A 16,477-nucleotide genomic window follows, 5' to 3' on the forward strand; every position below is an offset into this window, starting at 1 on the left:
TACTCTCCAAATTCCCAATGACCAGTCAACAAGCTGTTAAATAACTCTCTCACATGCACACAAACAATCGCGTGTGTGTATGTGCGACGTAAAGATGGGAATGGAATCCGCTGAAGGCGCACCACAGACAAAGTGAGCTCACAGACCAGACAAATTTAGTTTGGGGTAAACATTTATGCATCTAATGAACACTGTTGAACAAATTCTGTCACTGTAATTCCAAATGGCCAGCGTTTTTCTTTCACTCCAAATTATAGCCATTATCTCCAAATGAAGCAACAGCAAAACCACAAGGCCAGATTTTTGTTGTTGTTGTTGTTGTTGCTAATACCGGACTACCAAAGCATTGTCCTTATCCAAGACTACGACGGCGGTCGAGAAAACAAGATTACAACACCTCACACGACTGCATTATTAAATCGTCGATTGCTGAAGTGCAGCAGGATATGAAGTGGAGGGAAAGTCCACTGGGTGAGACAGAATGAAGAGACAGGTTTACATTAACGCTCGGGGTGGTCTTACGCAAGAGCCTCGCTCATTGAGACAGCAAGAGAAACAAATCTGGGCCAGACAACGTGAATCAGAATCAGAATCAGAATGGGTTTATTGCCAGATGTTGAGGTTTACAACATTAGGAAATTGCTGCGGTGCTTCAGTGCAGACAATAAGAATTAAAGTGCTATGTAGAAAGAAAGATATGTGCATGAGATATACATGAGATATATACATGAGAATAAGAATTATGAGTGCTACGTAGAAAGATATATACATGAGTGCAGGTGGTGATCAGTGCCAAACATATATACATGAGAATAAGAATTATGAGTGCTACGTAGAAAGATATATACATGAGTGCAGGTGGTGATCAGTGCCAGACATGAAATGATGCAGTGACACAGCGTAGGGTCATGTGTTAGTGGCGGGGACAGTCATGTGGTTATTGTTCATGTGTCCAACAGCAGAGGGGAAGAAACTGTTCTTGTGGCGAGAGGTTCTGGTGCGAATGGACCGGAGCCTCCTGCCTGAGGGGAGCAGGTCAAACAGACTGTGTCCAGGGTGAGAAGGGTCAGCTGAGATCCGGGCTGCACGCCGCAGTGTCCTGGAGGTGTACAGGTCCTGCAGAGATGGGAGTCTGCAGCCAATCACCTTCTCAGCAGAGCGCACAACACGCTGCAGTCTCTGTTTGTCCTTGATAGTGGCTCCAGCGTACCACACGGTGATGGAGGAGGTGAGGATGGACTCGATGATTGCAGTGTAGAATTGCATCATCGTCCGTGTTGGCAGGTTGAATTTCTTCAGCTGCCTCAGGAAGTACATCCTCTGCTGGGCTTTCTTGATGACGGAGGTGATGGTGGGCTCCCACTTCAGGTCCTGGGTGATGGTGGTACCCAGGAAGCGGAATGAGTCCACAGAGGTGATGGGGGTGTCAGTCAGGATGATGGGGGGGAGTGGGGCTGTGTGCTTCCTGAAGTCCACAATAATCTCCACTGTCTTCTGGGCATTCAGCACCAGGTTGTTGTGGCTGCACCAAGACACCAGACGTTCAACCTCCCTCCTGTAGGCAGACTCATCCCCGTCAGAGATGAGCCCAATGACGGTGGTGTCATCTGCGAACTTGATTAGCTTGACAGACTGGTGGGTGAGTATGCAAGTGAAGTGTTGTGGTTTCACCTATAAAGCTCAGTGCTAGAAAGATTTATGAATTATATTTTACAAATCAAATGTTAACATGTTGGTAATGAGGTAGTAAATACACATGGACTTCTGACGCAGCTGATGCTTCCAGTTCAGAGCTTAATATTTTACAATGAACAGATCAGCTAAGATCATCGCTTATCTGCTCCCATGTAGCTGACTTGTTGTGATGCGAGCATTTTGACTGCAGTAGGGTGACATAACATTTATGAAATTTAATTATATGACTGGCCCGAGTTAGACCTCAAAAATTGTCAGCAGTAATTATCGAACACTTTAACTTAACAAAGCTCGTTTTTATGTGATGTGGTTTCAGAAACTGTGGGAGAAAACGGTGCTTGGCTGCAGTCAAAGTGAAGCTTTTACTCTAATCTGGTTTTCTACACTCTAGTACAAAGTAGACTGCAAGTTGCCGTCACCATGAAACTTCTGGTTACGCTTGTTTCATATCGAGCTGAACCTTAATCTTCCTGCTCTCCAGGCCAGATCTCTCTGACAGAACCACCCTGTTCAGCTAGCTACATCTGTCTATGTGACATATGCACACACACACATACCCACCATATCCCTACACCCTCATACCAAAGCAATCTATGACACGGTCTTCCTTCCTTCCTGCCTGCTTTAAGATCAATTGCCATTATAATTTGATGAATGTGGTTCAGCTGTTGTGATTTTTTTTCTTGACCCTTGTACGCGGTGGGCAAACCACTGAACAAATGGAAAGAACCACTCTGTTCGTGAAAGAGTGCATGCTTATGTGACTTTGTAGGAGTGGGATTTATGAATCCAAGAAACTGTGGGACTGCTGACATGGCAGATGGGAATATTTTCATTTGGAAATCCCTGAGGAATTCCTCAGGGATTTCAGGCACGGATGCAGGCTGAAGAATGTAAAGATGGGAAACATGACTAGGGAATCCATCAGTGTCCAAGAAAGAGCAAAAGGTGTTCCGGTTTCTTTTCATGTCCCTCAAGACTGGCTTGTCAATCACACTTGTGGTTTCAGCACTGCAGGGGTGTACGGATTCAGCGAGGATTGGGGCTGGTGGGGCGCCAAACACACGGCAAGCCAGCATCAACAACCTGATAGAAATGGTCAGATATGCATGTCTCAACAGACTGTAGCTGAGATTGAAGAGTAAGAAGAAGGAAAAAAAAAAATCTTAACTATGTGAATTGTGCTATTTACTAAAGGCACCGGAAATTTGTATCGGTGGTCTAAAATTTTGACACATTTGGTGTGAGGGACAGCAGGATTGTGGGTGGAGGAAGAGCGTGAGGGCTGAGTAAGACATGAGAGTAAACAGGAAGGACAAACAGCCTATCAAAGTATAAACTAATAATCTGACACAAAAGAAAACTACTGTTCATAAAGCCAAGTGTGTACAATTAAAACCAAGGCAGAGAAAGTTGGGCCAAATCTGAACCAGCTGCTCAAGTGGACCCCAGATGTAAGAGCGAGACGTGCAAACACAAACACCTTCTATTCCAGTTTGAACAGGATGATTGTGAGACTGTATCATTTGTCAGCCTAAGGAAGCTGTCCTCTGTGTCTTTAAGATACTTTTCTGGGAAATTTTACCACAGTGGGTTTTTATACACGGTTATGTGTCTGTATGTGCTGCCATTAATCTGTCTCCATTTTTTTTTGTCTTTCTTCCTCTGGGTGCACTCCATCCCTTTGGACCATCTTTCTTCCTCTATATTCCCCCTCCACTACAAACATCCGCCCATCAGTCATTGCCCCTGTATGTTTAGTCATCGATCATCCTTCCAGTCATGCTACATTCCCATCTTTTAACTAGAACCAGAGCAAAAACAGACTTAGGCAGCATACTGAAACTCAGTCAGTGTTGCTGCTGCTGCGCTGTCACTGATTCATATCCACTCTGCACACTGCCAATATAGGAGGCTGGAGGAGAGAGTACAGTGAGGAAAAAGATGGATAAAGGTGAAGAAGAGGAGTGCAACCACAACAAGACGACTGGTGGGTGTGCACACAAAGATTTCCCAACTCTTTTCTCTCCCTTCCTGTCTTTTGGCCACCACTTGGTTGAACCAGTTGGGCTGTTTATCGAAGGCACGGAGCCCCGCGACACCAGATAATTCCCACATTGCGTGTAGACGACAAACACGCACTTGTAGCTTAAATTTCTATTTTTAACACAAGAATTAGTCTTGCCGACGTCAGAGGCGTCGATTTCTTTGGCTAGCTACGATCCAGAATTATAGACGGATAAACATCGGAAGACCGACTGCGTCGACAGTCTTGTGGAACAGGCTCTTAGGTTTCGATGCGAGTCCCCTCAACAGGATGTAAACAGTGAAGACTAGCCTTTAAATCCTATGGAAGTTGTTAAGTGGTTTATCCTGGCTTAAAAAATGTTTTCAAGTTGAGGAAAAAAAAACATGTATGGCTATTTCAACTGCAGTGTATTAAAAAAAATGCAAAACCGTGTATAAAACCTCCTGGCACACAGAAAGCCACCACGAAGTCAAACGTTTTATTTCTTTCTGTACAAAAAACACAATTTTAAGACCACTTTTATTATTTCAAGTATCTTGGAGACAAAATGTTGATTTGAAGTGTGAGAAACCACTGACCCTTTAACCCTGCAGAAAATCACCTTGTCGTGTCACATTGTGGTGCCAGATTCTGTCTTTAATGTGCATGTTTGTACAGCTACATGCGTCTGTCCAAACATATACAGTGCCCCAAGGTTTCATGTGTAGCTTTCTGCACAAAAAGTCTGGAAAACACAAATGCATTCCAGAAACTACACATAAGCGGTGAAGCTGGTTTCCCCCTTATGTGATTTAATGACTTCCTGCATTGTGAACTCTCTTCAAACATGACTTACAGTTAAACCAAAAGTCAGTCTGTGTGTTTGGTTAACAACTCCACCCCCCAAGTAACTACCATAACACATAAAACTAGCAAGCTGTGTTTTGATTCTGGAAGAGTCTAAAAAATACATCTCAAGTGAGGCAAAATATGTGTTTAAACTGCGGGGGATGCCAAAGGATAGACAAATGCTTCTTGCTGGGAAAACAACTTGTAATACCAACATGAAGAAAGAAACCCAGGAACAAGACGACGCCAATTTACTTAATAGTTTTGATTTGAGTTTCAAGAGGCCTTGGCAGCATTTGCACAAACTCCCACACCAAATGCTGATCTTAGTGGGACTGAATGATTACACAGAGAGGTTACTCACAATAAACCATGACACAGCATGAAAGACGTGAGAAGGTCTGATTTGTGCCACATTTTTCACTCTTCTTACTCACGACAGGAGTGACCCTCGACTCCGATGAGACCAACACATCTGCCACAAATCAGACTTTGTCAAAAGGATGTTTTCAAATGATTCATGTTGTCTGTGCTGACGCTGTTGATCGCCACATCTTTAAATCAACCGCCTGTTAGACTTAGTCGCTCTATAAATGCAAAATTGAAACCTTAAAGTGGCGCTTTATAGTCATCCAGATTAAATGAGAATCTGCTAAAGCTCTCCCATGAATCACGACTTGCTCAATCACAGCTGCCCAGGCTCTGATCTGGGTAATTACTCTCTGGACCAAAATAAACTGCAAGTCGCAGTCATTATGAAACTATGACTTTGATTGGCATTATTTTCCAAAGACAAAGAATTAATAATTACACTTTGGGATTCTAGTTTATAGAAAAAGCCTGTTTGACTGTCACATCCACTGAGCTGGAATTAAGATGCAGCTTAATCAATGCGGGGGTTACAATAGTTAGTGCCTGTGTTTCTCTGCGTTTTATCAGGATTAGAGTTCAGTTTGTAACTCAGTCAAATTTGTGTTTTAGACGAGAGTCAGGAGGGCATTTAGAAAATGAAAGATGTCAGGAGAAGTAAGCTGGACCACGAAGAGATCTTAATGTGATCTTTTCTTTCTCCTGATATTTGTGTGCAGAGTTGTACTGTATGTTAAACACAGTAATAAAGCATAGTATCACGATATTTCATGTGGCAATATTGTATCGGTACAGGGACAAATATCAATATTTTATTAAATAAATTAAAATACTCTGGGAATACTACAAACAAGAGGGTTCATCTCATGCGCCACCATGCTACGTTAGCCGAGCAAACTTGTAAAATCGCCTCAATCGAAAATCGATAACGTTATATTATGGGATAAAATACATAACTGACAAAGTTTAAAATTGAGGACGGTGAGCTAAAATGAGCTGCCTTGCACCTGCTTGATTCGAATTGCGAATATTCAGGACTGCGCTGCGGTTAAAGCATCCTCCTGTACAACATCCATTATGATCTTGGCAACCATGGAGACGCCTCTTAAAATGAAAGCCACTGCATTGTGAATTGGTTTTATAAAAAGTTTTCAGTGGGACATAGAAGTACTCTGACCCAAGGCTTGCAAGTCCTTTAAACTGCAGTTTGTCAACAGTACTTGTGTAATTCTTCATCCCTCACACTACAGAAAGGAAAATTGTATTAAAGCTTCTCAGGGTATGAGGCTGATAGTGTGTGAGCTTTAACGGGGTCTGTAGGCTATCCAGCTGATTTAATCAGAGTGTGTTTACTGATAATCCTATTTCATATAGGTCCCCCAGCAGCGCATGCACTCTGTGGATTCACTGGATGTGTCCACGTGATGGGCCCATGTTCTCATGAACATGCCCAACTTCTGTGTGCTTGGCACGGTGGCAGAAAGAGGAATATGAGATGATGTGATTTGCCAACATGCTGGCCGGGAGGCAGACACACACGTGCGACACAAATGCAAATCCGATAAGAAGAACGAAAACCACACAGTACAGAAGCCATTCAAGTGCCTATCATTATCATTATCGCTACTGATTTCCATCCTTCTATGCTCCTCTGAAATAAAGAATCGGATCCTGCACGTTTGCAAACACCGAGTCTCGTGTAAGAGCAAAACAGAGCGGGAATACCAGATTTGTGAGCAGAGCAGCAGCTGCGATCTGTGCACAGTATGTTTCCAAGCAAACAAACAAAATGCTGCAAGAGCAGAAACGCTGCTTCTAAGTCGATGGATGTCAACAACTCTGTTCCTAAAACAAAAACAGGAACAGTATTACTGGCTACAACATTTCTGAACACAGCAAACATCTGCAGGTGGCAAATGGGGGCATCGCCTTTTTCACATCATATGCAATGCGCAGTGCGCTTTTTTAAATCTGGAGTCACGTAAGGGCACCTATTCAAGGCGCACATGCAAAACAACTGAGGCGGGGTTGCCCTCTTCGTTCACCTGATGTCTTTCGATGCAATAAAAAGAGCACTTCATATCACTCTGTCAGAGGGTTAGACAATACATCGAGACCACGCTGCCACAAACTGCACTCCTCCTAAGTTGTAACAACAGTTTGTGAAGCTTCTGACAAGACCGGCCAGCTTTCTGCAGTTCACAGCCGACGCTACCTTTACACACCCAGGGGGAACTAAAATATTTATGTAAACTCACAGGGGTTACGAGATATTTTTATGGCCCTGCCAGTCTGCATGTTTTTTCTGTTAACACTTGCAGGTTAAAATAGTTTAACAGGTCAATATATAGCTAAGGGATTTCTTTCCGGTGAGGGTTTCCTGATCTAATCACTAACATCATTAGGAGTTTATCATCATGGCACCGTCTGCTTCATCCTCAACCTGCTGCGGTCGAACCTTTCAGAGCAAAGAAAGTATTAATTAGCAAAGCTGCTATATCACGCAGTACGTGCGCAACAACACATGTACCTATTACACTTTCAGGGCTAATCAAATATTCAAAACTGTATTCAAATCAAAATACTCACATTTATTGTTCTAAACAACACTGCATAACATCGCTATGTTAGTGACATCTGTCCAACTGTCAACACAAAAGTCTACTCCACCAATCACATTTCAGACAGTGCTGAGCTACTGGGATTTTCCCACTCATCTCTAGGGTTTACAGAGAATGCTCCAAAAACAAAAACTATCCAGTGAGCGGCAGTTCTCTAGGCGAAAAGGCCTCGCTGAGGTCAGAGGTCAGAAGAGAGTCGAAGGAATGCTTCCAGCTGATAGGAAGGCAGGAATAACTCGAATAACCAGATGCAGAGGAACATCTCTGAATGCACAACATGTATAACTTTGAAGTCGACAGCAGCAGCAGACCACACCGGGTGCCACTCCTGTTAGTTTAGAACAGGAAACGGTGGATGCAGCTGACACGGGCTCACCAATTTGACATCAGAAGATTAAAAAACGTTGCCTGATGTGATGAGTCTCAATTTCCGCTGTAACCTTCAGATGCTCAGGTCAGAACTGGGCTTGAATAATATGGATTCATTGTGGCTTTTATCGTATCAAAGGATCAGGGCGGGGTGGTGTAATAGATATTTTGTCAAACTTTGTACCACTTAGTACCAACTGAACATCACTTAAACACTACAGCTTACCTGAATATTGTTGCTGACCATCCGTTAATGACTGCAGTATCACAAGAAGAAGGAAAAGTATTTATTACTGCCTTGATATTCCTTCATACCTTTATCACAGTGGCAAAGATAACATAAACTGAAGCAGATTTAGCAGTTTTTAATATTTTTTGCATTTGACTCCATTGTACAGATTAAAAAGTGCTTTAGCTTTAACGTATGCTCACAGATTAGTGACAGGGGATATTTAAAATACATAAATTCCCAACACGTAGGACCAAGTCCAGCATTAGTAACTGCATGACCTTCCTATACCTTGTAAAAGACAAACTACCATCTTGGAGGGAAAATCCCTTTTATTATAGCTCAAATGCAACAGATTTGGTTGCAAACACTGCTGGAAAAGAAAAACGTTTAGATTTTAATATGAATGGAGAGCATGTGTATAATAGAATAGTGATTCAGGCCAGCCAGGCTGTTTCCTTTCTTCCTCTGCTCATCTCCCATGTACACGGATGCATTAGAGAAAGTGTTTGGGAACGAATGTCTAGACATCAGCTACTTAATGCAAGCGGTCTGGAGCCTTTTTAAACATTTTGCCAAAAGCTGAAAGTTGTAAAGAGGCTTTATTCCTGATGGTTCAAACGGTCACGGTGACTCTCAAAGATGTTTTTCTCCAAAATAGGTTACAAGCAGTTAGACAGGGTCCTTTTGGGCTTAGAACTAAAAACAGGTACAAGCCTGGGACATTTTCCAGACAACATCATATCTGCACATGTGCAGTTTATCAGTGAGAACCAGTGAGAACCGACATGTAATCTTATTCAGCCCTTTAATGCATTTTCTCATCCAGTCTGAAATCATCTGGGCTGTTAGTCACCATGTGATGTTCACCTCTGCAAATAACGCGACTGTTTTCTCTGCTGGGACACCTGCCCGCTGGCACACTCTTCAAACAACTACTGAGTATTTTCCCATTGATGGGGACAGATATGAATCTCTCCTGCCATCACGCATGATACCGAGATGAGAAGGGTATTGTCTACACCTGCCAATGCCTACTGGTCACTCTTGGCAACAGCAGAGCTATTTTCCCGCCTCTGACTAGCAAAGACAGCATGACGCATATTTACACATTTCACAGGCTCTTAACAATAAGCACCCAGTATCTCAAATAGACAGCAAAGTCAAGATGTGTCAGAAAAAACGAGAGAGAGAGAGAGAGAGAGAGAGAGAGAGAGAGGATTAGAGGTAATGGTGATGCAGGTAGGGAATAAAAATCCAGACAGTTAAAGAAACCAGGGCACCAGACAGACAACTAGAGCATCAAAAAGCACTTTAATCTGCCAATAAATGGAGACATGCTTTTAAAAATAATTGTAGGAAATCACACATAAGGGCAGCTAAAAGCCTCTTTTTATACAGACACATCAAATCTTTTATCAAATCCACTTCACCATCAGGTTATATAAACCTGAGATATTTTTGAACTTCCACGATTTTGCAATTTATTATCATGTGGGCTCTCTCTATACAGATTTAGAATAACATTCATTTCTGAATAAAACTCCTCCAGCTCTAAACAGCCAGACATATAATAACGTAATGGCCATGGAGCTTAAAGCAAACATTCACACCCTTTTTCTCAGACTATGGGGTTTTCATGTTGTCTCAAAAACACACTTTTTTACTACCCATGTTAACTCTGAAACACTCAAAACTGTAGGTAATATCAACTTAACCAACTATAGAGCAGAAATAACACTGTTTAAAGCTTTCACGTGTTCATAAAAAACTAGGGTATTTGTGTCTGACTTTGTGATTTTGGTGCCTTTTAGATCATTTTTTTATTGCAACTATCAGAAAAATAATATGACTCAGTGTGCAATTAATTTAAATAACAGATCCATAGAGTATGTGCATGCACTTTGTTAACCAAGTCACAAAGAGTGCAAGTTTTAACTGATGAAACTCAACCCTCTCATCTCAATGTCGACTCTTGTGGATCCAAAATACCAGGATGTCAGTGAAATACCACGGGATTTGGCCAGCGTGAGCTGTGAGGAACTCGGGCCTTTACCTGTAGGCTGGGAGGTCCGAAGCACCGTGTCTGGCCGGATCTACTTTGTGGTTCAAGGCTTTGAAAGAATACGCCACAAACTGATGGCTAGCCAAAGAACGACGTGCAAGACCACGAGAAGCCATCACCAAAATTAAGTTCTGAACATGCAACACTGCTGTTGAAATAAGGTTAAGAATGTGTGTAACAGCTGTTACGCTGGGATATGACATGCAGCTACCTGAAAGCTGAAGAGAGTATTTAAATATGAGGTAAACTTGCACGCAGGTTTGGCAACAGTCTGTAGCACAATCCCTCCAGTCTTATGGGAAAATTATTATACATGGACCCTAGTTTTGTTTTAAACATTATAGACTGAGCAGCTTTGACGAGGTTTCGGTTTTTCCCTGTCCTAAAAGTATTTTGTGTTTTGTGTAATAAAATATAAAGTTTCGGTCTGTGCGACACATTTGCAAAAAGAACATCTCGATCTGCTGCGTCCACTTTTCAAATGCCATTGACTCCCTCTCTCAACCTGTCTGGACAGCTTGATGCTGAGTATACGCTGTGCGTGGGATAGAAGTCGCTTCTCAGTACACGATGGCCTAAAACGTCCATTGCTGGAGTCAACAAACACTAGTCCATATTCAGTATTCTCATTTTGATTTACAGTTTACAAATGACACAGACAGACCTCCCGTGAGCTTAATATTATTCCTAAATGCGCTCTGACACTGGATTTAGGCATCCAACAGCAATTCCACTGTAATAAACTCAAGTACACCAGTAATATTTGTTGTGTTTTTTTTACTTTCACACACACTTCTTTGATAGTAAAAATTCTCTGTGACTGAAAATCAAAATGAAGATGACGTCTTTCACGGTGCCCACTCGCCTCGTCCATTCTTAAATTTTCCATCCTCATTTCTCCCAGATCTCAGCTGTCTGGCTTACAGCAGCTGTTGCTAGGCAACAGCTAACACCCACCCATATGAATATTAACACTTATATCACAACAACACTGTCAGAACAGTAAAATAAAGGACAAAATGCATGCTGTAAATAGATCGAGTTATGCATCCTTTTTGCGACTGAACATGTAAAACAAGTGCCGATTCACGGTCATTTTAGCTGTTTCGAAACATTTATGTTTATGTCACTTGGTTTTAGCAACTGAACATCTGAATCAAATGAAACCACAAGCACAAGATGATGCTTCTCAGCTGTAGCAGGTTCTAAACTGTTCACCTCTAAGCTCATCAGCGTTTTTCTTTTTTAACACCGGCATGTTTTCTCAATGTTCCAACCTGCGATACAGTGACAACAAACACTTGGCAGTGGAGCTTTTGAACACCCGAGTCACATTTAGATCTTTTTCTATTCTTTTTCCGCGCTGTTCTCTGACTCACAGATAATAAATCTGTTGCAGTGACACTGAAAACCTGTGCAGGCCTACTTTTTTCTCCCCAATCAACCAATAAAAGAATCAGTAGTGGTGCTGGGATTAGAAATACTGAAACGAAGGCAAACAAACATGTAATAGGGCCGTGGCTCCAGGAAATCTGATTTAAAACAATCATTGCCACCAACTATAGGCAGATTTACACGCCACACATGCTTTGTTGAAGAATGAATGAAAGAGCAGGTGAATAGGAGGCAGGGCACTGGTGATGAGTTCAGTATACAGAGAGAGGCTGAACAAAAATATGTGTTACAAATACACCGGCACGAATACCTTTCCAAATTCTTTCCTGCTCACTCAGTGATGCTTACACAGAGACAGCGCTGGCACAAGTTAAGACCTGCAGCGAGAGGGTGTGTGTGAGCTGTTATAGGCCTGTGTGTGGGAAGATAGACAGGATTGCTCTGTTTCTACAGAATGACCCAACAAGGAGGGGGAGACAGGCAGCTGGATCACAACACGCTTCAATATAATGGAAATTTCTGCAGTGATGATCTTTAATTGGATGGCTTAGTCACGCAACTCTGACCTGTCACTTTATTTTTCAAACAAATCAGTCTTTAGGATTAAGTTATGACACACTCAGTGAAACACCAGCACACATACATTGTTTTCATTCAAAACTTCTTACAGCAACACTGTCTCAACCTTGATGTCCTCAAGATGAGCGTCTCTCCCTCTCACTGTCACTCGGGTCACCCTCACTTTCACTGTTAGTTTTGTCACATGAATTTGCCCTTTGGGCACTGCTGCCCTTATCCAGTAGTTCTTTTAGTATCTATATGTTGCATCATTGTTATATAAAACTGAGCTCCACATGTGACTTAACTAACCGTGCTGAGTACAGCTGAAATTATCCTGATGAATGGATAATGAGAACAGGGACATGAAAGTGAAGGCATCCTATGGTCCAAACAGCACTTACAAAATAATGATCCCCATCTTCTTTATCACAATTACAGTCATACACATGACGTGTGTCCTATGATCTAAGGAAACAGCAGGTCTGGAACTCGTCCAGTGAACTGGGAGAGAGAAGGGGAAGTTTCTGAGTCTGTTCTGCTTCTCTTTCTCTTCCTGGCATTCTCTCTCAGCCATCTATCATCCATAAATCAGCATGAGATTTATGGAGCCAACTGGATGTCCGTCTCCCCTCGCCCTCTTTCTTACATTTCCCTGCCTGCCTTCTCATTTGATTTACTAACTATTATTCTGAGGACATATACAACAGTGAAGAAACCAGATGAGCTGACTGTGAGAGGGAGACACAGGGGAAGAGCAAGAGGGAAGCAACAAAATGACAAACATAGAGAACTGCAACTAAACACGCAACCAATGCTGACATGGAGATACAGAGGGGATGACTTAATAACCGATCTGTGGCATTTTTTTATTTCTCTACAAACTAAATAATTCATAATTTGGTCCTTTAACCCTTTACAGCCGATCGGAGCGCACGCTCTGTTTTGCGTAACTATTTTTAAATCCCGGTAGCTCTGCAACCAAGTAAGCTAGCGCAATAATTTTTTTTGCATATGAAACTGGAGGAGTTGTACTTACATCTTATGCCATCAGCTTGTCCTAGGTCACAGTTTCCTTCCACATATAGCTTTGCAAAAACTGCATAAAAATCACTTGCAGCAACAAAAACATGATATTCCAGAAACACGCTTCGCCGATCCATCAGCTGTTTGTAACACTTCCTACGTCCATCAGCGCGAACTATCACATGACCGCATGACCTGCCCGAAACCGGAAGTGACGTCATTTTGCGGAAATGTAGTTTTTTACGATCGGGGCCTTATGAGCTTGTGTTTTACTTGTTATGTGTTTTAAAAAGTTATGTTTGACTTTATGACTTTCTGTGTCGTTTCTGGGATGCTTAAGACTCATATTGCACTGCTGGAAATAGTTTATTTTGATGCATATGCTGTTATTTTGCAAATTTGCACTATAATATTTATTTTCGTTTTTCCTGCAGTATATAAAAATTGGTGTATTTCAAAAATAAAACTATGAAGACACTCAAAATAAATTTCCTGTGGTGGGAAACTAGTTTGTGTAACTTTTTTGTATTTACAGTTTTGAGGGATAAGCCTCTTAAATTTCTCTAACTAGAAATATATGTTAAAAAAACAAAAACGATTTTCAATTTTTTTGTCGTTTATTGCACTTTTTTGCAATTTATGTAATTACTATGCACCTAATGCAGACATATTATTAAAGTTTGGGCTATAATGGTTGTATTGATGTATAGCAACTTGAAATGCTCCCAAAAATGGCTCCACAGCATGTAAAAATATAATATAAGCTCTGGCGAACTTGGTTCTATGGTAGGTCTTAAAGGGTTAAGTTGAAAACACTAAGTAGAAGGCATGCCCACATATCTGCAACGCCTCTAACTGGCATATTTAACAGGGGATTCCTGGCCTACATGTTGCTTGCTTTCTTTTATTCTCCCCCACTGGCCTGTACAGGAGTGCAGCCAGATTGGCACGTGGACCTAGTGAGGCTACAAACCTCCAGCAGATAGGCACAGCTGGCTTTGTGCCCAGGATACAAACTCCCTTCTTGCAGAGAGTGTGTACTCCACTCCCTGCTGCTTCTTTGCAAGCCAGGGCCACTATTGTTGGTGCTGCTGCAGCTGCTGCAAGGGTCTCTCCTCTCCACTGTGCAAAATGACACACATTAGAGGACTGCATGCCCTTCTGTATGACTAAAGAAAAGACTGCACCCAAACTGTACTTCAGTGTTCCCCTTATACCCTCAAAATGTATGTGTGCCCCTTGTAAGAAGGTTAAGGGAATGATGTGATCACTAGAAAACCACTTGTAATTTTACATTTCGGCAATATGGATCCTCATTGTGCGTGGCAGTGGGTGTCCCTCATCTCCTCATTTGCACTGGGCTGATAGACAGCCCACGTTAAAAAATAAAAATAAAATAAAAATCACACCATTACACATCCAGCTGATGTATCACAAAGATGCCATATGAAAATTACAATCAATGAATAAAAATGCAATAAAGAAAATATGGATAGAGAATCGCCATCCAGCTCTTTCAACGTCCTTTCATTTTACCCTGTTGATACCACTGTTACATTCCGCATGGGCGAAGCGTGCTATCCCCCCTTCAGAAAAAAGAAATCCCGTAGCCTAAAATAAGGTGTGCCATTTTTTTTGCGCAAAGCTACTATGTGCCCGAGAGGAGCTCCTACCTGAATCGGGGCGAATCTTTTATACATTCTTCAAAGTCCACAGTCATTTTTGCGTTTTCTCGTTAATTCCCACGTCAGGCTGCCAATGTCATTGCCCCCAACGGGATGTAGCTTGAACCGTGTGGATGATGACTGGTATCCCCTTGACGCGCAGCAGTCTGTCGCCCCTCTTCTGGTGGCACGGTGACACAAAATGCGAGCCGAGTACGCGGCACGCAGATTACTACTACACTACTGCCGCTGCTGCCCAGACAGGCGGGAGGCGTAGCTGCACCGTGAGCACCGGTGAAGGAGAGAAGAGCGCCGAGCAGACACAAGCTTCCGTAACAACCCAGGAGGAGCACAAGGAATCATGGGAGATAGATAGATAGATAGATAGATAGATAGATAGATAGATAGATAGATAGATAGATAGATAGATAGATAGATAGATAGATAGATAGATAGATAGATAGATAGATAGATAGATAGATAGATAGATAGATAGATAGATAGATAGATAGATATTAAATACCCCATAGTACCATTTTATCCTAACAGAGCACTTTGCTTTCAAACTGCATGCTTATTTATGGTTGTAGCAGTTTTTTAAAGTAGAATGGGAGGCTGAGCCTTCAGCTTCCAGGCCCCTCTCCTGTGGATTCTCTCAGTTAGGATTCAGGAGACAGGTAATCTCTGTGATATTAAGATTAGTCTTAAAACTTTTTGTATTAAACTTTTAGCTCGGACTGTATCGGGTGAACTCTGAACCTTGTATATGCTGCAATAGATTGTAGCAGCTGGTGGGGGCTTCCCATGATGCTTTGAAAGTTTTTTCTTCACTGGCATGTTTTCATTCTCTGTATTTATACATCAATTTGTGTTTGATCATTAAAGTGTCTCTCTTTCTTTCTCTGTGCTCTTAGGCTGGTTGTTGGTTCTCCAGGAGGTTTCTTCCTGTTAAAAGTGATTTTTTCCTTTCCGTATGCCCATCATTGTTGGGATTTGTCTATATTATTGTAGAGTCTTTACCTTAACAGCGCAAATCACCTTGAGGCAACTGCTGTTGTGATTTTGCGCTATACAAATAAAACCGAATTGAACTGAATTAAAAGCTACTGTGGGTGTAATGTGTAGGTGGTCCTGTACTTTTGTCTATACAGTGTTTGTAAACACAAAAACTGGCTTAAGCATGTGATATTTCACTCATGATTAGCATCAGCTTAAACATCATCTATGTGGAAAATGTGTAGGTATGTGTATTCTCTGGGGGGCACAGAGAATAGACTTAAAGAAAATAGCAACAGTGGTTTGTAAACATATGAGCCTTTGAATGAGCTTAAATTTACTAACCTTATTAACCTTATCATAAATTAGACACCTACAAATCATCTAAAAAAGTGGACAACTTAATAAATAAAATAATATTGTAGATTTGATATAACTAATTATGGCCAATCTATCTTAAACATTAAACTTTTTTCTTTTTTGCTTGACTCCGCTTGACCGCTTGCTCTTGTTAGCGGTACATTGACTACTTGCTGTCGACCAATCTTAAACGTGAGTACAGTATCTGGCTTCAATGACTGGAGCAAGAAGGCTCTGCGGCTGGAGCGACGTAATCAAAATGCGACGTACTAC

General features: G+C 41.8%; 1 protein-coding gene across 1 annotated transcript in view; it reads right to left on the reverse strand.

The window, feature by feature from the left end:
- LOC146631866 (arf-GAP with coiled-coil, ANK repeat and PH domain-containing protein 3-like) overlaps positions 1-14,955 on the reverse strand; it is a 56,424-nt gene extending 41,469 nt beyond the window's left edge. The window contains exon 1 of the mRNA XM_085353166.1: positions 14,858-14,955. Coding sequence (XP_085209292.1) covers positions 14,858-14,904 — 47 coding nt within the window. The 5' untranslated portion in view covers positions 14,905-14,955. The remainder of the gene's footprint in view (positions 1-14,857) is intronic.
- Positions 14,956-16,477: the final 1,522 nt, after the last annotated feature.

This window comes from Diplotaxodon limnothrissa, linkage group LG5, assembly GCF_057381915.1.
Source record: "Diplotaxodon limnothrissa isolate DT_005_m linkage group LG5, D_limnothrissa_male_GT1.1, whole genome shotgun sequence".
In the NCBI taxonomy this organism is placed as follows: Eukaryota; Metazoa; Chordata; class Actinopteri; order Cichliformes; family Cichlidae; genus Diplotaxodon; species Diplotaxodon limnothrissa.